We start from the raw sequence: 23,832 nt of genomic DNA, 5'->3' as shown, positions 1-23,832 counted from the left end.
GAAAAATTGAAATAATGCAATATTAGCACTTTTAATAGATTGAAAGTCACTTCGTTACTTTAGTAACATATAATGTAATTATGTCCAAGTTGGTTTGGCATAAAATTATTACATTTGGTATATTAAAAGTACAGTGTGTTCAAACAATTATTACAAATTTAATTTTTTAAAAAAAATTTAGGTAACAAATGGAGCTACAAGCTCCTGAACTGTTAGGAACACCTGAACTGTAAGGAACCTCTTTGGTTCTGCCAGTTTATGAAGAGACGGGCAAAAAATCAATTTAAAACAACAACAACAGAAGAAACCACAAACATTAGTAACAAAGAAAATTATTTATGTTTCCGCTTCCTCCAGTGTCAAGACATAAAGCACCCATTCCCATAAAAAGAACTGAGAAAAAAGGGGGAACCAAGATTCAATGAATATGCATGAAATTTAATCAGACTCATTTTCTGACCTATAGCTATCACTATTATTTTCAGTCTCTGCTTCAATGGCAGTGCTGCCCCCTAGAGGCAGAAATGCATCGTGCTCTTGCATTTGAGAGTTGTAGTCTCAGTTTGCAACCTAGGACTTGCTTGTCCTTGGTGCACAGACATTGTAATAATCTGATACTGTACAGTTTTTAGAAATCATTTGGAGAAGTAAATATCTGAACACCTTGTCTTAAACATTTTATTCATCCTGCTAAAATAAAACATCTCGTAATCTGTTTTTTCTTCATTTTTTTCAATTTTTCGGGGAAAAAAAAAGAGGCTTCGGGAAAAAACAGAAAAGAACAGGTTTTTTTCTGAATTTTTCTGGGTTTTTTCCAGGCCTTCACATCTCTAGTCTTACTATAGGAACAAAAATGAACCATAGGCCTGCTTCTTGGGAGATGTTTCTGTGTAGGAAGATACAAGTGTACCATCCCTTGAGAATGAGGGTGTGTTTTATTTTGCTTCAAATGCACCGGGTTAAGAAACCAATGCTTATTTGCCCCACATATGCCATTTCACAGAAGACCAGGGGTCATTTCTCTCTCTTTCTGACTCCGCAGTTCTTTTATCCCTGATAACCCTAGTCAAAACTTCCAGCTTTCAAGGTGCTGTAGGGAGCCTTCTTCCTTTGCAGATGTTTCTTTGCAAATGGCGAGGTGTGTAAAAGTGAGTTTACTCATTTTATTTATTATTTAAAGTGAGTCATTGCATCTGTCTCATTTGCTCTGCCTCTATAAAACTTAGATGGATGACTTCTGTGCTTCCCCCCCTTCAGGGAATCAAAAAGCCCTTCACGGAGGTCATCAAGGCCAACATCGGTGATGCACACGCCATGGGACAGCAGCCGATCACTTTCCTCCGTCAGGTAAGATGGTTCTTGAGCCGCGGAGGCTCTGCTTCCGTTCTCCAGTTGTCTACTTCGGGGGTTTGGAGCCTCAAGCCTGGTGGCCACATCCAGCCCTCCGGGGTTCCTAATCTGGCCCAAAAGGTTTCCGTAAATGGCAACCACACCTTCCCCTGACCCCAGCCTTTTCCCAGAACCACCTATTATTTGTTAAAATTCCACCATTTTTGCCTCCATTCGAAAAGGTTGAAACGCCTCTCCTAAGACTGACTTACTGGCACTGAGAGCATTAAGTTAAAATAAGCTGGTATTTTAACCCCCGGAAGAGAGCTCTGAAATGGATTTTGGCCCTCGGGCTGAAACAGTTTCAACAAACCTGGTCTCCTTAGATAAGCTCCGTTGCAGCCAGAGCAAGGCAGGTCCTGCTAACGCTGCCAACACGGACCACAACGCCTTGTTTCTCCCGCTTGGAAACTAGAGTGGGATGCAATTCATGTTGGCAACCCTGTGGCCAGAGCAGGCTCCAGCAAGTAGCTGGCAACTGGTGTGTGTGTGTGTGTGTGTGTGTGTGTGTGTTTGGGACATTGAAGGGGTGAATAAGACCTAGGGCAAGTTGACCAACAGGCTTGCAAAAGACGAACGTGACTTGTTGTGTTTCTGATACTCCGCCGGTGAAGCTCTTTAGGGCACGGAGGTAACTATGACGCTGTGTCTGCCATCTTGAATTTCATGGAAGAAAGTTGGGATGTGCATCTAATAGCAGCATTTGTTCTAGAGCAAGCTTGTTTGTAAAGGTGTCCATCTTCCCCAACCTCCAGAAGATTTGGGTTATGGCTCCCAGTAATTTTAATTGTTGGTCATGCTGTCCGGGGCTGATGGGGCTTGATGTCCCAAACCTCTAGAAGACTTTCTCTAGAAGCTCTCCACCCGACGCCAAGAGCAAGTGGCTACCCACCGCCAGCAAAGTTGCTGTAACCGAAACGGTGCCTTAGTATCAAGGCCCTGGGAAGCAATAACAAAACTGTGGGACGTGTAAGTCTGCCATCATTGATTGTTCTGAAGATGCCAGGTTCTGCTGACAAGTCCGAAGTTATTTCACTTCATTTTTAAACTAGAACGTCTAACTGAAAAACAAAACAAAAACTGAGCAGGGGGTCATTGTCCAAAAAGATCAGGTACTTTCGGTAATGGAGGAAGACTGGAAAAATGATTTCAGCTTTCCCCAACCTGATGCCTTCCAACTGTTTTGGATTAAACTCCCAGAATTCCTGACTGTCAGCCATGTTGGCTGGAACCAATCGGAGTTGATCCAAAATATCTGAAGGGCACAGGATGGTGAAGGCTGCACTGTTTGTTGTAACGCCAGGGGTTGCTTGGTATTGTTACGCTTCAAATGATGTTACTCCTAAGTAGTACGTAGCACTAACCCGTCTCTGCACTTTTTCTGGGCCATGCAGGTGGTTGCACTTTGTACATACCCAAATCTGTTGGACAGCCCAAGCTTCCCAGAGGACTCTAAGGAAAGAGCAAGGCGGATCCTGCAGGATTGTGGAGGGAACAGCTTAGGTACTCTGATAATACGATTAATTCCAAATGATATGTCTTCTGATGCATGGTCTTTAATTCTGGGACGCTAGCATACGAGTAATATAGCCTTATTCCTGTAAGCTTTAATTTAAAGACAATCCAGAGAACATCTGGATCCTTTTATTTGTTTGTTTGTTTATTTATTTATTTTTAAGAAAGCAAGATGTGTTTGTCACCCTACCACCCCAATCCTATCCAAATAGCTTCTGCACTCCGGTATTGCATTCCAGTTTGGGCGGCTGTACAGTGATTTTCCACTTTATGATACTGCCACGTGGACATTTTTATTTTATTATCTCTTCCACAGGGAACTGTGTGTTCTGTACCTGTTGGCTGTTGATCTTACTGATTCCATGCCAGGAGCTGCTTTGGGTCTAAATTTATTTTTAAAAAAACATTGTTCATATTCTCTGGGCCGCCAGCCGGCCCGTTAGGCAAAGCAAAGCACTCGCTCAGGCAGGCCGGGAGTGTCAGAATGGCCTCAGCCCCCTCCATCCAGGGCCAACTATTCCATTATGCGGCATCATTGGGCAATGGACGAGGACGAGGGGTGAATTTCACTGCTTCCTCCTGCCCGCTTGCGTCTGCCGCCTCCCTAGCGGGCGTTCGTGAGAACCTCGCCTGTCGATCTTCCACTGTGGCATTTGCCACAGCGAGAGAGAGGGTAGCAGGGCTCTCAAGAGCAGCACCCACCCTCTCAGCATGTTCTCCTGCTCCCCTGAAGTCTCACGAGGTTTTCGGGCAAGCAACCTGCAGCTGGCAAGGAAGACGGCAGCAGGCAGGTGGTTGCCTCTTGCCTTGGGTGGCAAGCTAGGCTAGGCGGGACGTGCGCAGCATACAGAGTCTCCCAGGGTGCTTACAGAATAAATTATGGAAGGAAAGCTAGTTTGCACATTTACTTGACGTCCTCAATTTGTTCCACCTGACAAGATCTGGATGCTTCCAGAGTATGTAGTCTGGATTCTCATATAAGGAGTATTTTGGCAAAGGGAAAGTATTCATGTAGAAATGACTAGCCACAGTTTACTGTACATTAATGACTAGCCATCGTTTACTGTACATTTTGCATCTTTTACAATCTATTTTAAAGTGTTTTATTCTGTTTTTTATTTTATCTTGTACACCGTTCGAAATTTTCAATGGGGAGCGGTATATAAATATTGTAAATAAATAAATAAATGAATAGAAGCTCTATGGCGTGAGAACGTGTAAAACAGACAAGGGCTGTTTCCCCAGTGAAATCCTACGTGTGTCTACTCAGAAGTCGGTCTCATTGAGTTCGGTGGGGCTCACTCCCAGGTAAGCATGTGTAAGATTGACAACCGGGTGACCATCTACCTACTCTTAACTGCCCAATCCTAGCCTTGTTTACTAATAGGAAATTAATTCCACTGACTTAATTGAAACTTATTCCCCGATGGGAGTGCATCAAATGGTAGCATAACTCAATCCAGTTCTGTATGGCTTTATTTTACCCACCCATGCCCTTCTGTTTTAGAGAAACAGAGTTTAAGGGTGAAATCCCATGAATGTTTCGACAGGAAATATCGCCCTACAACTTCTAGCATTCCCCAGCCAGCATGCCTGTCTAAACATGCATAGGATTGCGCCCTGAGTTGCTGTTCTATAGATAGGACCTTTGCTGTAGGGAAAGAACAGAATCTGACAGTCTTGATTTCTTTCTTTCCTGGCAGGCGAAGAGAGTTAATGTGACATTTCTAAAGGCAGCAACGATCACGACATTAGTGAACACTTCACTCAGTGCTGCTTCAGGTTTTCTCTCTCTTTCTTTGGAGTTGTGTTTTGTGCAAAGCACTGAGCCGTATGTTATTTGTACCTTTAGGGATTGATCTGCTAGGCTGTGCCTGGTCCAGGGCCTTTCTGATAACTGCTTGCCTTTTATGTCATCGCCAGCGGGCGTTTGCAGATTACGGAGTGGGCTCTAGGAACCTACCGGACCTGGGCAACTCATGACCTATGAAAGTGACAAACGCAAAGCCAGATGTTTTAACGGATATATTAGCTCTTGACCTTTCTGTTGCAGATGTGGCTAGTTGCCCATTACATGTTTGCAACACAGCCCTGGGGTCTCCAACGTATGTCCATTAGCAGCAGCGGGCCTGCAGACACCTCTCTTGACATGTCCAAAAGCTCCTTGTCCCAGCTGATTTTTATTTTATTTCTTAAGATTTGTTTGTTTATTAACTGGAAGGCTTGCGTGCTGCAAAATGAAATGCTGCTGTCCCGCACAACCTCAATTTGGATTCGAAAGAGTCCTATATATTTTTGGAGCTCAGCTCTGCCTTGTATGTAGATTCCTGGGCAAATTCCTTTTCTTTCAGACTCACCAGTTTGCCTTCTGGAAAACGTTTGTTTTGTGTCTGGTCATGGCCACCGCAGCAGCCATTTTGTGACAGCACCCACAACACCCTCTCAAAATTGCATGTGTTGGGGACCCGTACCATAGCCTCTTGCTTTTTGCTTTCAGATCACCATCTGCCTGGATTGTGATCATGAGCAACGTGTTTTAGATTCTGTTTCAGAATTGGTAGTTTCCAAATTTCAACTGGCCTCTCGTTTTTTAAACACGTACACACACCGCTTTCCTGTGATGTGGTCTTTTGCATAGCTGTGGTGTGCATATAAATATGGGGACCACATAGCTAGTAGTGTGGGGTTTTCCCATCAGATCGTTGAAAGGGGGAGTGCAAAGATGGGACAGGAAAGGCTGATGTGACTTAGCCCGATAAATGTCGTTCCAATATTTACACACACTACAGCCAAATGAGATCAAACCACAGGAAAGTTATTTCCACCCCGCTGGAAGGTGTGTGTGTGTGTGTGTTTGGCACACATGAAAGCGACCTAGAATTCTAAGTCACTAATCTGAAATCTGTTGCTTTGTGCATGCCATTTCTTGCATTTCCCAAACTCTTGCACGACCTTCAGTGTATCACACAGTGCAGAAAGACATTTTAAAATCAGTTACAACATGGTTTCGAGCAATATCAGCGCTTTACAGCCGGCTTGCTTCTAAGTGTTTCAAGCCTGGTGATGCTGAACGCTGCCGTGCATTTTAAGGAAAGAGGCAGTTTCAAACATATTCATAGCCTCAGTTGTGCCACAGCGCTGACGTAGATTAGGATGCAAAGCAAGTTTACTAGAGAGCAACCGTGCAGTCCTCTCCACGTCTGCTCAGAAGTAAGCCCCAGCTAAGTGTGTGTAGAACTGCAGCCAAAGTTGCATTGAACTCACAAGGACTTGTATGTTTTTTGTGGGTAAGAAAGGGAGCTTCATCTGGTTCCTTCTTTTTAGCCAGTGAAGGATCATAAGATCATGTTAGATTTGCACACGCGTGGGCTGGAGTTTATGTTTCAGCAAAGGGTACCCAAGGGTGAAAGGAAGAATATCAGCAGAGTTTACTTCAGTTCCTTTCGACTCCCCCCCCCCCCACAATGAGATGGAAATGACCACGCAGACGCCTCTTCCTTTTTCTGTCCTTAAGTCAGTGGTTCTCAACCTTCCTAATGCCACGGCCCTTTAATACAGTTCCTCATGTTGTGGTGACCCCCAACCATAAAATTATTTCGTTGCTACTTCATAACTGTAATTTTGCTACTGTTATGAATCGTAATGTAAATATCTGATATGCAGGATGTATTTTCATTGTTACAAATTGAACATAATTAAAGCATAGGGATTAATCACAAAAACAATATGTAATTATATATTGTGAAATATTTATTTCTAATTATAAATAAATGAAATTTTGTCTTGAAGCATGGTGTAGCATGGGTAACACTCTTAATATAACAACAGTAAACTACATTCCTGGAGACGGATAGAGGAGCGGTGTCTCGGTTCCTAAGACCATCGGAAATATGTGGTGTGTTTTCCGATGGTCTTAGGCGACCCCTGTGAAAGGGTCGTTTGACCCCCCAAAGGGGTCGCAACCCACAGGTTGAGAACCGCTGCCTTAAGTCTTCTCGTGTGTGTGTGTGTGTGTGTGTGTGTGTGTGTGAATCTGCTTACTCCCGAGTAAATTCCCTGAGACCCAAGGCATGATCATGTAACACTTTTCAGAAATCCGCACAGAGAAGCAGCCACGTTACGCCTTGGTGACTGATACCTGCTGAGAAAACCTTGTCCTTGGATAAGCATAAACTGTCAACATTGTTGGTTTTTCTCATGAGATAAGGGTAGATCACTGCCTGTCTCTGGAGGGAGGGTGGAACAGCAAGTGCTGTGAAATATCGCAAGACATTTGAAAAGCGGCACTTCGGACATTCCCTGTCGCTAAATATTAAATCTAAACTGGAATAACCTCAGCCAGTTGGCAGATGAAGCCCTAGCTGGGCTGATTTTAAGTAGCCATGTGGCAAATAGGCTGCAGGACTTTGTGCTTGTAGCTCTATTCTCTATCCTCCCACAGCTGACTTTCTACTTCGTCCATGAAGGCGTGCCTAATAATGGTTGAATGTGGAAACCCGTTTTACTAGAACTGTAAGGAAGTGGTAACTGTGGGCCAGTTCCTACATAGAGACAAGGTGTCTGGCACAGAAACAGTATGATAAGCATGTTTGCTTTATTTGCTGGACAGGTAAGTTTCTAGCCCCTGTGATCCTAGAAAAAATGCTGTGGTCAGAAGTTAGGAACACAAGCTGCTGTATAATGAATCAGACCCAGGGCCTACCTAGCCCAGCATTGTCAACACTGACAGGCAGTAGCTCTCCAGGCAGGGTTCTTTCCATTAATTCTCCTAATATTACAGCATAAACATGATTGTATTTGGAGAAGCACAATTAATTATGGTGTGCCATTTGGTTTCTTGAGCGTTTTTCTTCCCCGTCAACATTTTGTCGGTGTCTCTTTGCAATCATGAGGCGTTAGGAAGTTATTAGTTGGGTTCACACAACACGCTAACCCACCATGGGTTATTGTGTTGTCTGAATGGAGTGTGGTTTATTTTTCTCATACAAGCCATCTTGAGAACCCATGGCTTGTTCAGGGTGGCTAACAAGCCGCACTGCATGGTTTAAGAAGCAACCCCATGGGAAATGCACTGTGTTCAGAGAACATAACCCACCCAGCAGAAAAAACACTGCGTTCAGACAACAAGTTAACCCACAGTTTTCAAGAACAAGCCACAGTGAATGGGTTAGCATGTTGAGTGAACTCAGCCACTGAAATAGACCCAAAGGTCTCCAAGTTGCAACAGTACCAGCAGGCTGCACAAACATGAATGGGCCCTCAAAACGCATTTTTCTGCTGATTCTCTGATTCTGAAATACATGCTGCGAGACACACAGGGACACAAATGTGCTTTCCACATAAGCATTGCCTGGAAGACATCCTGGTGCTCGCAAGTACTGTGTGCGGTCATTGTTCTGTTTCCTGTAAAAGGCGGATCTTTTATATAAGACTGCATGTGCTCACAAGAGAAGGAGAACGCCTTCTTGGAGATTAATGGAAGCTATTAGACCTGGGGCTGATGGAGACAAGCGTACAACTAATTCAGGGCATTCTGGTGGCAGACTGTAGGGCCGTTTTGTCTTTTAAGTAAGCTGCTAGTCAGCCTTCCTCAACCTGGGGCGCTCCAGATGTGTTGGACTGCACCTCCCAGAATGCCCCAGCCAGCTGGCTGGGGCATTCTGGGAGTTGTAGTCCAACACATCTGGAGCGCCCCAGGTTGAGGAAGGCTGTGCTAGATGGAGGAAAGTATTTTGAAACAGATTCAGTTTGCATCCCTCAGAGGTCCATTGATGATTGACCTGATTGTACATTTGACATGCAGAAGGGTACATTCAACATGCAGAAGTGACATCTTGAATAGGTCAGGCAGACTCTTCCTGCCAGGCAGACAGACTAGTGCTTCTCAGGTGTGCAAGGGTTGCAACTGGTACTGCTAATGGTTCAACCAAAAATAAATCTAAGGTTGTAGTGCCTGCATTCGCTTTCCTTCCCCCCCGCTCCTCCTCCTCCCTCCCAATCCCCTTTCCTTTTGTGTCATGTCTTTTAGATTGTAAGCCTGTGGGCAGGGACTGTCAAGAAATACTTTTGTAAGCCGCCGTGAGAGCCTTTTTTGGCTGAATGGCGGCATAAAAATGCTTAAATAAATATAAATAAATAAATCCTAGCTGGCTGGTTTTGCTAAGGGGAAGCATGTCTTGAATGAAAAATATGGGGAAATTATGAAATCTCAGTGACAGACCAGTATGATATTGTTCATTTATTTATGACATTTGTTACCCGCTTTTTGTTATAAAATAAATAAATCCAAAAGTGGGTACACAACCAGTAATATAATTTGACCCCTTTTCTAGATATCAGTTACATTTGTCACAATCTACCATCATGTTTCAAGGTAACAAATGAAACATTTTTCTTCCAGGATCTGTCAACTTTGTATTGTTGTAGCATATTTTCTTGCTTGAATACTTAAGAGCAGTGCTCTGTCAACTCCTCCAACTCACTAGCTTAAGCTGTTTTTCTGGTTTTAATTTTTGCTCTAATGTGAAGCTCTAAGGTAAAATATTGGTTGAGTTTCAAAATGGCTGTGCTAAATTTATATTTATGGGACATGTGTCATGACCTTGATATATGATAGCAAGTTGTTTATGGCAGGGCTGTGCAAAAAGTAGCTCTCCAGATGTTTTAGACTGCTGCTCACAGCATTTTTTTGTAAGCCTTGCCCATGCTGGCAAGGGCTTCTGGGAGTTGAAATCCCAGGAGAGCCACCTTCTGCCTATCCCACACACTTAATGGGGGTGTTCAGATGATTGGGGGAAACAATGCTGCATTGGTTGTTTCTCCTGACGCTGTGCGTGCCGGTCGTGCAACCAGGATTACCCTAATTAGCCACGTTGTGACATGAGTTGCTGTACTGTTGGTACCCGGTGCGCAGCACAGGCATAGTAACTTTTTACCCACAATCCCTACTGGAAACCGTGGTTTGTTGGATGGGTGAAAAATCATTACCAGTGTGGTGTAGTGGCTACAGTGTTGGACTGGGAGCTGGTTGGTCCGGGTTCTAGTCCCCACTTGGCCATGGAAACCCACTGAGTGACTTTGGGCCAGTCACAGGCTCTCTGCCCAACCTACCTTACAGGGTTGTTGTTGTGAGGATAACATGGAGAGGAGGAGGATTATGTATGCCACCTTGGGTTCCTTGGAGGAAAAAAAGCAGGATATAAATGTAATAATAATAATAATAATAATTAATAATATGTCTGTGCGGCCCACTGGGTTTGGATGGCATGGCAACCCACAACATAACGTGTGTAATAAGGGTAATCCTGGTGGCTCGACTGGCATCCGCAGGGGACATAACCAATGCTGTGTTATTTCCCCTGCTGATCAGTTGAACCCGGTCAGTATTAAAAAGTTCCCCCTTGTTTCAGCATGAGCCTCTGACGGTCTGTTCCCTTTCTCGCGCAGGTGCCTACAGCGCCAGCCAAGGGGTGAACTGCATCCGCGAAGACGTTGCCGCCTACATTGAACGGCGAGACGGAGGAGTCCCTGCAGATCCCGATAACATCTACCTGACGACTGGGGCAAGCGACGGCATTGCCGTAGGTTTGGCTTTGAGCCTTTGCCTGATGGGCCAAAACAAACCGCAAAGACCCTTTACACCGTGGGGGAGCCTGAGCGGGGCGTCCTCCGAGTGTATGAAATCCGAACCGGCTGCTCGGAACAAGTAGGGTCAACTTAACCAAGTAGGCCTTAGCGGACTTGGTCTGCCCAAGCGATTCTCATGGAGGCGTTTGGTGTTCTGCAGTATTTGGATATTTGCTTTTAGGATAGAAAGGAGAGGGCTGAGATGAGGGATCTGGAAATTGTCCTGGAAAGGGGTGACAGGGGCAAGGAAAAAGGGCCCCAATTGCTGCATTCCTAACAGTGGCCTGGTGCTCACAAGTACTGTGTATTCACAATTGTGTGTTCTTCCCTCATTGCTTTATTTTAATGTATTTTATTGTTCCCCTCTTCCACTATCCATTTCAAGGATCGTGGGAGCCATGACCTCCGTGTCTACGCTTGTTCATGCGGAAACCCTGCTTGTATCATTTCCCTTCCTTTTTCCACCCGCTCCACCCAACGTTGCATGGACAGGCCCTCCTCAGGACTAGGTGCGGCATGTTCTTTGAAGCACATGGGAAGCGGCGCTGGCTTCAGGGGGTGGGAACCTAGGAAGTTGCCTTATACTGGCCCCGACCATTGGTAGCATCTCGCCCAATATTATCGCCATTGACTGGCTCACCAGGGTTTCAGGCAGGAATATTTCCAGCCCTGCCGGGAATCGAACTTGGGACCTTGTGCCTGCAAAGCAGAAACTCTACCACGGAGCTACAGGCCTTCCCTTGGCATAGCGCCCTCAGATGGCCTCCACCCCACGCCCAGCAGACTTACCTGGCAAGTGATAGTACTGGTCCAGCCTTCGCCAACCTGGTGCTCTTCAGGTTTTGGGGTTCCAACATCTCTTACTTCAGACGTACTGATCTGGCCACCCTGTGCTCACAAACGATGGCGGAAGTTGTGGTGTGATCCACCGTTAAACCTGTCCCCAAATCCTCCTCCATCGCTTGCCCTTTTCCTTCCCACTTAGATTGGGTAACCCGGCAGGGTGCACTAGTGCCAGTACAATGTTGGCTGACCTTCGGCAGGAAACCCATCTCTGCTTCAGGGCACGTCGTGTGACGTAGGATCACTTTAAACCGAATCCGTCAATATTTGCCTTGCTGACTTACGCACCCAACTATTTATTTATTTTTAATCTATCCAGGCAATAATTTTTTTTGCTATCTTGCAAAACCTTAATTAAAATGCCATCACCTGGCACAGTTTGGTATCGCAGGCCCTCTTGGCTTTGCAGTTTATTGATCCATCCAGTGTTCTCAGCCTCTGACCTGGCCGTGGGCCAGGGGGTGGGTGGATGCGTAAGCAACGAGCTGCTCTGGTCAAACTTTGCCAGAAAATGCACACCTCCCCAGAGTTGGCGGCACTTCTTCCTTTCTGCTTAATGAAACAAATCACTTCTTCAGCTGCTTTCACAATGAAAGCCACCAGTTAATGAAATGCATCCATAGCTTCAGCTGTAACCGGCTGTGGTCCAGTATTTTGGAGGATCCCCTGTGCTGGAGGATAAGAATATCAGAAGGGCCCTGCTAGAGCAGGTCCAGTGAGCCCCAGCTTCCTGTTTCCAACAGTGGACAGCCGTATGCTTCGGGAAAGTCCTGGAGGTAACCGTTCCCACCTCTGCTGTTGCTCATACGCACGCACACACACACACATGCAGTTGTTAGTGCAGCAGCACCCTCCCACCTCCCCATGCAACTGGTGACACAACTGCCTCTGAATATGGAGGTTCTATATAATTATTATAGCCAATCCTCCATGATTTGGTCTGATCCCCTTTTGAAAGCCCATCTTTTATTATTATTATTATTATTTATTTATATAGCACCATCAATGTACATGGTGCTGTACAGATTACACAGTAAATAGCAAGACCCTGCCGCATAGGCTTACAATCTAATAAAGTTGTAGTAAACAATAAGGAGGGAAAGAGAATGCAAACAGGCACAGGGAAGTGTAAACAGGCACCGGGTAGGGTGAGGCTAACAGTATAGAGTCAGAACAAACTCAACATTTAAAAGCTATAGGGAAAAGAAAAGTTTTGGCCATCACCACATCAATTGCAGGAGGGGAAATCCTATACATCCATAACAACAACAACAAAGAATTAATCTTTGCAAGGGGACATACAAAGGATTCATGGTGCGGAGAATGTGGATAGGGACTTCTTTTTTTTTTTTGCCCTCTCTCGTAGTAGTAGAACCCTGGGTTCATCCAGTGAAGCTGATTGGTGGGAGATCCAGGACAGATAAAAAGAAGTATTTCTTCACGCAGTGCACAGTTAAACTATGGAATTCACTTCCACAAGATGTAGTGATGGCCACCAATTTGGATGGCTTTAAAAGGGGGTTGGACAAATTCCTGAAGGGGAAGGCTCTCAATGGCTACTAGTCCTGATGGTTATGTGCTACCTCCAGCATCAGAGGCAGTATGCCTATGGACACCAGTTGCTGGGGAAGATGGATGGATGTGCACCAGTTGCTGGGGAACTTGGGTGGGAGGGTGCTATTGCACCATGTCCTGCTTGTGGGTTTTCCATGGAAACTTGGTTGGCCAATTGTGTGAACAGAATGCTGCACTAGATGGACCTTGGTCTGATCCAGCATGACTCTTCTTGTGTTCTAATGCACATCAGCGCATCAATTGCAATAAGGCGTCATTACATGTTGTCCCATGAAGCTGATATTGGGAGACTCAGGGCAGATAAAAGGAAGCACTTCTTCACAGAGCACATAGTTAAACTATAGAGTTCACTTCCACAAGATGTAGTGATGGCCACCCGCTTGGATGGCTGGAAAAGGGGATTAGCCAAATCCATAGAGGATAAGGCTAGTATCAGAGGTGGAATGCCTGTGTAGACACCAGTCGCTAGGGAGCCCTACTTGTGAGTTTCCAGTAGGCTGTTGATTGGCTAGTGTGTGAACAGAATGGTTGACCCATGGCCTGATCCAGCATGGCCTTCTTGTGTTTTAGAGAATACAGCAAAATAGTGTGTGTGTGTGTGTGTGTGTGTTTGGAGTGGAAATGGGATAGGGATAGAAGCTTGTTTAATAACAAAAATTCTCCTTCCCCAGACCATTCTGAAGATCCTTGTCTCAGGAGGAGGAAGGTCGCGAACGGGAGTGATGATCCCAATCCCCCAGTACCCCTTGTACTCGGCAGCCATTTCAGAATTGGACGCCATTCAGATGAACTATTACCTTGACGAAGAGAACTGCTGGGCCCTAGATGTGAACGAACTACGCCGCTCCTTGAACGAAGCCAGAACGTACTGCAACCCGAAGGTCCTGTGCATCATCAATCCAGGAAATCCCACAGGTAGGCAGAATACCTGTCGCTCACCGAATTTGGGGGCTTGTTTACACAACACAATAACCCACGCTCAATGGTTGAGTGTGGGTTGTTGTTGAACCATGATTTAGTGTGTTGTCTGAACCCAGGAAATTTTCCACAGGGTGGCTTTTTAATCATGCAGTGTGGCTTGTTAACCACCCTGAACAACCCTACAACACACACACACAATGGCTGAGTTTACACAATATGCTAAGCCAAACTCAGTGGATTGAGTGTGGGGGTTGGTTTTGAACCCTGGGTTATACCATGAGTTGTAAACTGCCCAGAGAGCTTCGGCTATTGGGTGGTATAGAAATGCAATAAATAAATAAATAAATAAAATCGTTGAACTGTTATTGTGTTGTCTGAATGCAGCACACTTTCTGCAGGGTGGCTTGTTAATGATGCAGTGAGGCTTGTTAACCTTGTATATGTGTTTTCTAAGGGAAGTGGGAAACCGCCTCCAGAAGAGGTTTTAAGGTTTTGGAAACAGGAATGATCCCGAAGGGAAGGGGGAGCACTTTGTTTTCTTTTTTTGATTATGTTTATGGATAAAATTATATACGTTAATAGTTAAATAATCAAGTAATTTGTCAAGTATTACGATTTGTTTATGTGTGTGATGTTTATGTTGATGTATTTTTTTATTTAGTGTTTAATAAAAAATTATATAAAATAAATAAATAAATACATAAATAAAATCATTGAACTGTTTTTGTGTTGTCTGAATGCAGCGCACTTTCTGCAGGGTGGCTTGTTAATGATGCAGTGAGGGTTGTTAACCACTTTGAATGACCCATCAACAAGCCATGGGTTCTCAAGGTGGCTTGTACAAGAAAAAAAATAAGCCACCCTGCATACTAAACAGGCCACCCTGTGGAAAGTCATCAGTTCAGACCACACGCTAACCCATCGTTCAACAACAACCCACATTCAACCACTGAGTGTGAGTTAATCTGTCACTTCTTTCTAAGAATGCTTCCCGATAAGCCTTTTCTCCTGGAGTTACCCTGCCTCCGACACCCAATTATACAAAATGTCCAGATGGTGATGTCTTCTGTTTGTGACCCTCCCAGCTTCCATCTGTTTTCCTTCATTTTTTTTCTTTTTAAATTTTTTACTCTAAATATGCAAACACAGAGAACATTATAAACGTTAGGAAAAAGTTACAAGTGCAACAGATTCTCAAGTAATTCTAAATAACTAACAATCACCAAGCTGTCTAAGCCTTACTAATTTCCCCAATTTTCCTAATAAATTCATAACGGTCCAGTATCCACATCAAAAATGTTCATTTCATTTCATTTATTATATTTTCATAGCCGAGGCACTCTGGTCAGTTCACAAAAAAATTGCATTGGTAATGCAAAAGGTCTATATGTATTAATGTCCACATTAAATTCTTGTTTCATATAACCTTTCCCCAGAAATTTCTGATTTGTTTGTTTATTTATTTATTTACAAGTCCACCATGTGTGAAGCTTTTTTCTTATCAGGGAAAAATCTGTTAAAAGTGGGAATAGAGGCACAATGCCTTTTGATTGGTAGTTCTAAGAGTCCTCCACCTTAAAGCACCCTGGGAAATCTAGCTCATATAATTTCAATATCTCTTTTACCTTGCCGGATTTTTACCTGTCTCTTGTAATATTTGGCAGAAGAGTGGTCAGTGGCTCTGTGGTTCTCCTGCAGTAAAATAACCTTCATGTAAATCTGTTTTGTTAGGCAAGGGGCAGTTCTGGGATTGAACAATTATGAATGTACCTTCTACACGTTCTAATGAATTAGAGCTCGTTCTGTCTCCTCCCCGTCCTGCCAAATTTAGGTCAGGTTCAAAGCAGAAAATGCATTGAAGATGTGATACACTTTGCCTGGGAAGAGAAGCTGTTTCTTCTGGCTGACGAGGTAATAAAAGCATTAAACCGCAGGCCACACGCATGTTTTGCCCCATACCCTTTGCTTTAAGCATAAACTACTGTCGGCTGCTCGTAAGCCAAGAACACTTCCTCTGTTTTCTGATGGCGCAGGTTTATCAAGACAACGTCTACTCAGAGAGCTGTCAGTTTCACTCCTTCAAAAAGATCCTTTACGAGATGGGACCAGACTACTGCAACAACGTGGAACTCGCTTCTTTTCATTCCACCTCCAAGGGATACATGGGCGAGTAAGTTTTCAGAATGTCTACAACTATCCTATGGTCCCTGGGATGCTCTCCCGGGGACCATAGGATTGCGACCTTAAGGCGGAATCCTGTGCATGGTCAGAGCAAAAATCAAAGTGGATCCTGCGAACCTAAAGTCTACCCGCTTCATATTCTACAGTACACTGGGCTTGTTCTGACGATCATGATGTAGAAAGAAGCCATCGGGGCCTGCCCCCGCCCCAATGTATCATGTACACAACCACCATATGCATAATTCCTCACGCTGCTACACAGGCTGGCATGTTGTCTTAACTCGGAGCGGCGTGGTGGTGGGCGGCTTCGTACCCACCCTACGAACTCTACTGCATGTTACGGGTTGTAGATGGATATGAAGCCATCCACGTCCTGATGCAACTGGGTTCAGACAACACACCAACCTACACTGCAGCATAGGGAATTATGCAAATGGAGGCCTTGCAGCGGGGGAGAAGCCAAGATGGCGTCTTTCCCCATAACAACACCCAAACCCAGTGACTGTCTCTGTAGCAGTGGGGTGATTAGTTTTACCATCATTACAAGAGTTTCAGACTATATTATGTTTCCTCTTTTCCTCTGTGTCTTCTGCCTTACCTCTTTCTGCCCCCCCCCCATACACACTACCCCATTGCTCTCAGGTGTGGCTACAGAGGGGGCTACATGGAGGTGATTAACCTGCACCCAGATATTAAAGGGCAACTTGTTAAGCTTCTGTCGGTCCGTCTGTGTCCACCAGTCTCGGGCCAAGCAGCTATGGACATTGTGGTGAATCCTCCGGTACCTGGGGAGGAATCGTACGCACAGTTCATCAAGGTGGGTTGCTGTGTGTGTTTGTGTGTTTGAGAGAGAGAGAGAGAGAGAGAGAGAGAGAGAAGGAAATTGAGTATTCATTCTTTGATTCTACACACACACACACACCTTGGCAGCAATATTTAACTTTTCTTTTCTGCCTGGGCGCAAGATACAAGTATTTACTTAGTAGAACACGCTAAGAACACTAAGTAGAATTCGCCTTCTCCCATCTTCTGAAAGCATGAGTGGTGCTTTCTTAGGAGCGGAAAGAGAAAACAAAGGAGAAATTAGACTGAAAGGCCACACTTTGAACCCGCAAAAGGGCTCATTTGGGAGACACTTGGCAGTAGAGTTCCCATTCATTCCCCAGCCAAGGTGCTGTGGGGGAGGGGAGGGGGTGTGATGGGCAGGAAGTTTAGAAAGGGGCCAGGGCCATATTTAGGAGTTTTGAGAAATGCCGCTTTCAAGGATCAAAACAGCTGCAGAACAGCCCATGCAGGTCTGTGAGGCGTGGCAGTTCGTTGGCTTTCTGTGTGACGTGATTGTGCTTCCTCCATCCCTGCTGTCCTTGAAACAGGAAAAGGAGTCTGTCTTGAGCAACCTTGCGAGAAAAGCCAAACTGACGGAAGACATGTTCAACCAAGTCCCAGGGATTCACTGCAATCCCCTTCAGGGAGCCATGTATGCTTTCCCGCGGATCTTTATCCCTTCCAAGGCCATTGAGACCGCAAAGGTAAATCTTGCATTTCCTCTCCGCCTTTACTTTTACTGCAGCTGTACTACAATGTGTTGTTGTTGTTGTTGTTGTTGTTGTTTAGCAATACTCCTAGTTTAGTTACCTTGTTTCTCTGGGAAAGTTACATTGCTTCTCTGAAGCTACTATGCTGGTTTAAAGGAACAGTAGGACATTTTTGTCAGGAGCTGTTCCGGGTTTTCCAGAACGGACGTACTTTTTCGTCTTCCTCTGGTTTTTTTGCAGCTTGATTTGTTAGAATCCTGCATTTCCAGGTTTCCCTTTGTCAGATCTCTTGTATCTCACCAATTTGATTGTTTACCTACCCAGTGGCTGCTCTAAACAGTCTTATGTCTGTAATCAAGGAACGGGCCATGAACTTTGGGACACTGGCTGGAAAATACTGATTAGCAAATGCTTGTAATAGGGCATCATCCTTTGCTATTTGGGGAGGCAATGTTTGCCTTCCGTCATCAATGGGTTTCTACAACTATCAGCAAGTATTCCCTGTTGACAACTAAGAAAACACCCCTTGGGTCTGAGAAAGGCTCCTCTCAAGTGATTTATTGCACGCTTGTAATTGGTCACTCACGGATGTTTTTGGTCAATTTCATGATGTCCTCAACAACCAGAATGTCTCCCATGGAATCCTCTAGAAATCTCGGGATAAAAAGAACCACTTTTAAAGTGGTACTAGCTGTGAAACACCAGGACCTTCCACCACTAGATGGCGATGTCTCAGTAGAACTCAATGAAACTGAATGGAGGGGAAGTATTCGATTCAAGCCCCTTGTCACGCTTCTCCTCCCTTATAATGCAGCCCATAGTAATTGTGCCAAAGAACCAGGAAGCACAAACACCCCGGGGTATACAACATGATTTCCCTTACTGTAGAGATGCTCGAAGGCAGCACTATAACCTAGCACAATCCTCAGTGTGACCAATCTGACGGTCACAGAGTGTTAATAGCCAGTTAGTCCCACAAAAGACAAGTTCAGCTGTTGCAGAGAAGCTATGCCAGGCAGATGCCCAAACAAAGTATTTGGAAGCATTTTTTTTTAAAATTAGAAGGAATAGGTCACTTACTTTGCACTCACATTTTCCAACATTTTATCTCCTCAAGGCTCACAAAATGGCTCCTGACATGTTCTACTGTATGAAACTTCTGGAGGAAACAGGAATTTGTGTCGTTCCTGGAAGTGGGTTTGGCCAAAGAGAAGGAACCTACCACTTTCGGTGGGTACAATGTTGTTTGGTAGTTCAGCTTATTGCAGCAGTGGCAGCTGCTGAATTATTTTCTTTGTTTTCCTTTTTAATACCACAGTCTTTTTTTTCTCCAGGATGACCATTCTCCCTCCGGTAGAGAAGCTAAAGATTTTGCTGGACAAAGTGAAAGACTTTCACATGAAGTTTCTGGAAGAATACTCTTAAGCAAAATAAAAGACTCTCTTTCTCTCTTTCTGGAATGAATCTGGAAAGCAAAACAAAGCTGTGATGGGAAAAATATGCTTTTTTTGGTCTTCTTTAATTAAATCCACAATAGAATAGCTAAAGCCCCAGCCATGAAATGTGAGTACATCCTGCCCAAGCCTCTACTGTGGAATATCGTACTCTGTTTTAATTTTACGGAAAGGAGTGGAAACCAGGGCAGGAATTGAGAGGGGAAAAGAGTACAATTTTGTGCCTTGATCCAAAATTGCGTTCTTGGCTTGTGTGGCAGGCTGGCCTGATGAAATATGATAAGGAAGCTCTTAACAAAAACAGTTGACGCTGTTATTGTTTGAAAACAGGGACATGACAAAATCTGCCTTTGTTCTTAAATACGAAAGCGAAGTTTGTCCAAACTAGCAATTTGGACAATAAATCAATAAATACCCTTCTATAGGTTAAAAACAACCACACCACACCATGAACAAAACACCCATTTCTACCGAATCTATTTTAAAAGCTGTACAATTGTACTAACTGGGGCAGGGTAAGGATTGTGTATGCTCTGTGCAACTCCCAGCCAGAGTTGCACAAGAGATGGAATTTTTCTGGATTGTGCCCCATGTTCAAACTCATGATTTGATCACTTACTGGGCAGAGATAGGTAGCTTGTGGCCGTCCTGTTGTTTTGGATTACAACTGCCAGCATAGCCAATGGAGAGGGATGAATGGGATTTGTAGGCCAAAACAGCTGGCCGGCCACAAACTGCCCACCACCCCCTCTCTGGGCAATAGCCATGTATCATGACTTTCTGCGACAGGATTTAAGGAATTGCCAAAACTTTGCACTTGAGAAGTGAATGAACCCTTGCCTCTGTATTCAGGCTAGACCGGCCCGGCATGTAGACTGTAGCATCAGGATCTTTGCATGTAAAAGAATCATCAGAATCTCTCTCCTGTTTACAAGCATGAGCAAAATAAAATTAATTAATTAAAGAATAAGTGGGGGGGGGAAATGGGGTAATGAGAGGTGTGGAACAGATACAGTTAGAACAGTACTGTCCTACTTGCATTTGGCTGGCTACTGCTTCAGAAGCTAGATATTGAGTCGATTAGCTAAAGAGAAGGAGGGGTTTCTTCGCTGTTAATTGAAATCCATCCCAACATGACAGTGAATGCCCACGCCGGCCGGAGGATCATGTGCCTGTGTGCCAAATGAACTGCTAATTTTGCTTCGTGTTGCTCTTAGCAGAAAGGTATCTTTCCCCACAAATAAGAATAAAGGGACCAAGGTTGAAGACGAACCGAGCTCAGCAGAAAGAACGGCTCCGCTCTGACAGGTGATAGTACGGCCTTGTTGGAATGCTGAGCCCCTTTCAGGACTGCAGTTTTAATCTGAACAAACTGCCCGCTGGACGTTCTGCAAAAAAAGATGTTATTCCAATGCAATCTCTTATGTTTCTAGCTTCAGAAAGTTTTGAGGAGCATCACCAAAGTGTTATGAAAGAGTCAGAGTAATATGCAGCTGCAGAATTTCAGTGGTCACAAAAGCCATTAACTTTGGTCTCCTTCAACTCAATAAGCACAGTTTTGCACCGCAAAATTTGCCCAAGATTTGGGCTCTCGGAGCTGTTCTTTTTGACTTAAGTAGAAGCAAAAATGACAGGGCAAAGTGGCCGGTAAGCCTTTCACCAAAAGAGGCCCCAACTGCTACTATGTTCCATGTACATTGTACTCTTCTGTAGGATCTAGGAAACCATCTGTATTGGTCCAACTGGGATTAATTTTATTGTATGTTGAAACATTAATATGTCCATCTTGTATATCAACCTGGCTTAGTACTTTGATACTTGACCCAAATTTCCAGAACAGGATTGATTGGACTAAAATAGGTTGGTCCATTTAGTTGGAGATTATTGAATACCCTACATACTGGACTGTGACTGCAATCCTATACACACCTGGGAGTAAATCCTATTGAACTTACTGACTATGTATAACAGACTTTCTCAACCTGGTAGCTCCACAGGGCTACAACTCCTAATCATTGGCCATGCTGGCTGAGGCTGATGGGAGCTGGAGTCCAAAACATCTGGACGACACCAGGCTGGGACGGCTGATGTTCAGGATTGCACTGCAAATTACTGAGAGAACTTTGAAAGGGGCAAACAACTGGCTCTTATTGACAGCATTAATACTTAGTGGGCACATAAACCTGTCATCAAATATTGGGAGAATTAGGGGCAGGCTTTTTATATTTTTGTCCCCTAATTCTGCCATCTTACTGGCACCATAGGAGGACAGGAATATAGGAATGCATGATCCTGTATGTATGGAGTATGCAGCTTTCTGTTGCTCTGTAGCTGGCATGGTTCCTAAGCATTGATTGAACATAAGTTGGGGTAAATTTCACTCGGAACGTGTCAGTCAAAAAATAAAATCTCAAAGCAATTGCACTTTTTCCTCTGATCTTTAGGCTCACTGCTTAGGAGGGATTGCCATATTGTAGCAAGAGAATTCTGAGCTCTGATCATGGCAACGACTATTTTAAAAATATTTTTGTAAGTGAAGATTTTTTTCATGGGTTTGGGGCGGGGATAGTTGGGTGGGATGGGTAATATTTGTAGTTTTAACAAGCCAGTGGGTTTTATATTTAGCTTGTGTTTACACCCAGTGTTCCTGAGAACAATGCAAGGTTTACATGTTTCTAAATAACTCATTTGCAGGGGTGTTCTAAAAGTCTGATTTCCCCCCTTTGTGTCTTTTTAAAATGGGGGCAGTGATCTAATAGTTTACTTTTAAAATCAAGGACACTGACCTGCCTTCCATTGCGTTTTCTAAACAATCTATTATGGTGCCTTTTGATTTTTGGTACTGCAAGAGAGAATGTATGAGGTTATTATTATTATTATTATTATTTTTCTGCATCTCTTGGAGAATGGTGTGTAAATACAGTCGATAATATTGTTGATTTGCCACAATTGTACGTACTACAGTGAGCTAAAGATTAAATCGATTGTGCTTAACCTGAGGTTATCCTCTGAAACCTGTTCCGGAGCTGACCTCAGTGGCCAATATTTCCCAAATAACGGTTTGGGGGTTGCAGCCTGAGAAATGGGGGTGGGGTGGAATTATGACATTGATTTTTGTCTCATGTTTATGTTCTGTAAGTCCTTGAATATGGCGCCATCTAACATTGTGATGCATGCTCGTAGGTTTGCGTTTCCTACAGGTGCTCCTCACGCTGTACTTGGATGACTTTTTAAATGTACCTACAACATCAACAAATAAAAAAGAACTATTGAAAGCAGTCTGATAGTATGAAGTCGTCTGAGAACTAAGGTTTTCACACACAACTTGGGCATATTGCAGTGGTGGGCAACTTGGAACATCTCCAGATTTTTTGGACTCCAGCTTCCATTAGCTCCATCCAGCACGGCCAGTGATCAGGGATTATGGGAGTTGTAGTCTAACAACAGCAGGAGGCCACCAGGTTGACTGCCTCTGCAAAACTGTATCTGAAGTTATTATTTATTTGTATGGCACCATCAATGTACATGGCACTGTACAGAAATTTGCCATTTGGTGCCCTACCTGTTTATGGAATGGTCCAAGATAACTATCAACCTGTTTAGGTCACATTCAAGGAAAAAAAGCCTGAAAAACGCTTTTTCTACCCCACCCCACCCCCGGCTGAAGTATCGGAGGTGCATTATTCACTTAAGGCATGGGCGTCTGGGCTGCTCCCATTAGGGTGACCATATGAAAAGGAGGACAGGGCTTCTGTATCTTTAAAGTTGTATAGAAAAGGGAATTTCAGCAAGTGTCATTTGAATGCATGCAGCACCAGGTGAAATTTTGCCTTCATCACAATAGTTAAAGCTGCAGGAGTCCAGCCCTCTTGACCAGATACAAGAGAGGAGGTCTCCTGCAGCTTTAAATTTTGTGATGCAGAGGGGATTTAACCACCTGCTACGTGCATACAAATGACACCTGCTGAAATTCCCTTTTCTCTACAACTTTAAAGATACAGGAGCCCTGTCCTCCTTTTCATATGGTCACCCTAGCTCCCATCCTTTCACAAAGGAGATTATTTTGTGAGGATACAGAAGAGAGATGCAGGACACACCACAGAGATGGCTGACCAGACTAGCCACAACCATAGAGTGCCACAGTGCAGAGAGGCCTGGTGGGATGCAGGAAGCGGAGAGTGATTTTTCCATAGAAAGAGAAAGTAGAATCACACACAGTGTGAACTTCACAAAATTTAAACTTGATACTATTTGGCCATAATTCTCTATGGCCAAATCCCTGGCTTCTCTATGGCGAAAGCTCTATAAGTTTTGCAGAGTCACTTAGAATGGCAAAAAGCTTAATGTAATGATTACAGAAGTATCAGTAAAAGAGGCTGGTGGCTCCACTGTTGGTGGAACAGTGAATCTGCCCCAAGTTTTAGTCAGAACACTAAAGGAGCTATCCAAGGTGTGAAGGATTCACTGTCCCATTGACATCCGAGACGCTAGCCTGTATGACAAGATAGCAGTGTAGCAAGATAACAAAAGTTTGAAACGGGGAAGGGGTCATAACTTTGTGATATAAAGCACATGGTTTTGTATGCAGAACACCCTTTAAACATGCACATGCAATTTATTTATTTATTAAATGTATATACCGCCTCATAGCTGAAGCACTCTGGGTGGTTTACAAAATGTAATTGCAAGTAATTGACCAAAACATACAAAACACAGCAATATAAATAAAAACTAGTAAATAAACATTAGATAAACTACTAATCCCCAAAAAATAAACTCACAACCAGTCAATT

At 44.0% G+C, this 23,832-nt stretch overlaps 1 protein-coding gene across 1 annotated transcript in view; it reads left to right on the top strand.

Moving 5' to 3' along the window:
• Positions 1-22,317, top strand: part of GPT2 (glutamic--pyruvic transaminase 2) — a 33,979-nt gene extending 11,662 nt beyond the window's left edge. Inside the window, exons 2-11 of the mRNA XM_063141378.1 lie at positions 1,258-1,347; positions 2,784-2,892; positions 10,351-10,484; positions 13,620-13,863; positions 15,701-15,780; positions 15,903-16,039; positions 16,693-16,867; positions 17,424-17,579; positions 18,703-18,815; positions 18,920-22,317. Of these exons, the coding sequence (XP_062997448.1) occupies positions 1,258-1,347; positions 2,784-2,892; positions 10,351-10,484; positions 13,620-13,863; positions 15,701-15,780; positions 15,903-16,039; positions 16,693-16,867; positions 17,424-17,579; positions 18,703-18,815; positions 18,920-19,010 (1,329 nt within the window). The 3' untranslated portion in view covers positions 19,011-22,317. The remainder of the gene's footprint in view (positions 1-1,257; positions 1,348-2,783; positions 2,893-10,350; positions 10,485-13,619; positions 13,864-15,700; positions 15,781-15,902; positions 16,040-16,692; positions 16,868-17,423; positions 17,580-18,702; positions 18,816-18,919) is intronic.
• The last annotated feature ends 1,515 nt before the right edge of the window (positions 22,318-23,832 follow it).

The sequence above is a fragment of the Elgaria multicarinata genome, chromosome 14 (assembly GCF_023053635.1).
Source record: "Elgaria multicarinata webbii isolate HBS135686 ecotype San Diego chromosome 14, rElgMul1.1.pri, whole genome shotgun sequence".
Taxonomy (NCBI): Eukaryota; Metazoa; Chordata; class Lepidosauria; order Squamata; family Anguidae; genus Elgaria; species Elgaria multicarinata.
Note: the sequence above shows the minus strand (reverse complement) of the source record. Positions and strands in the feature narration are given on the sequence as shown.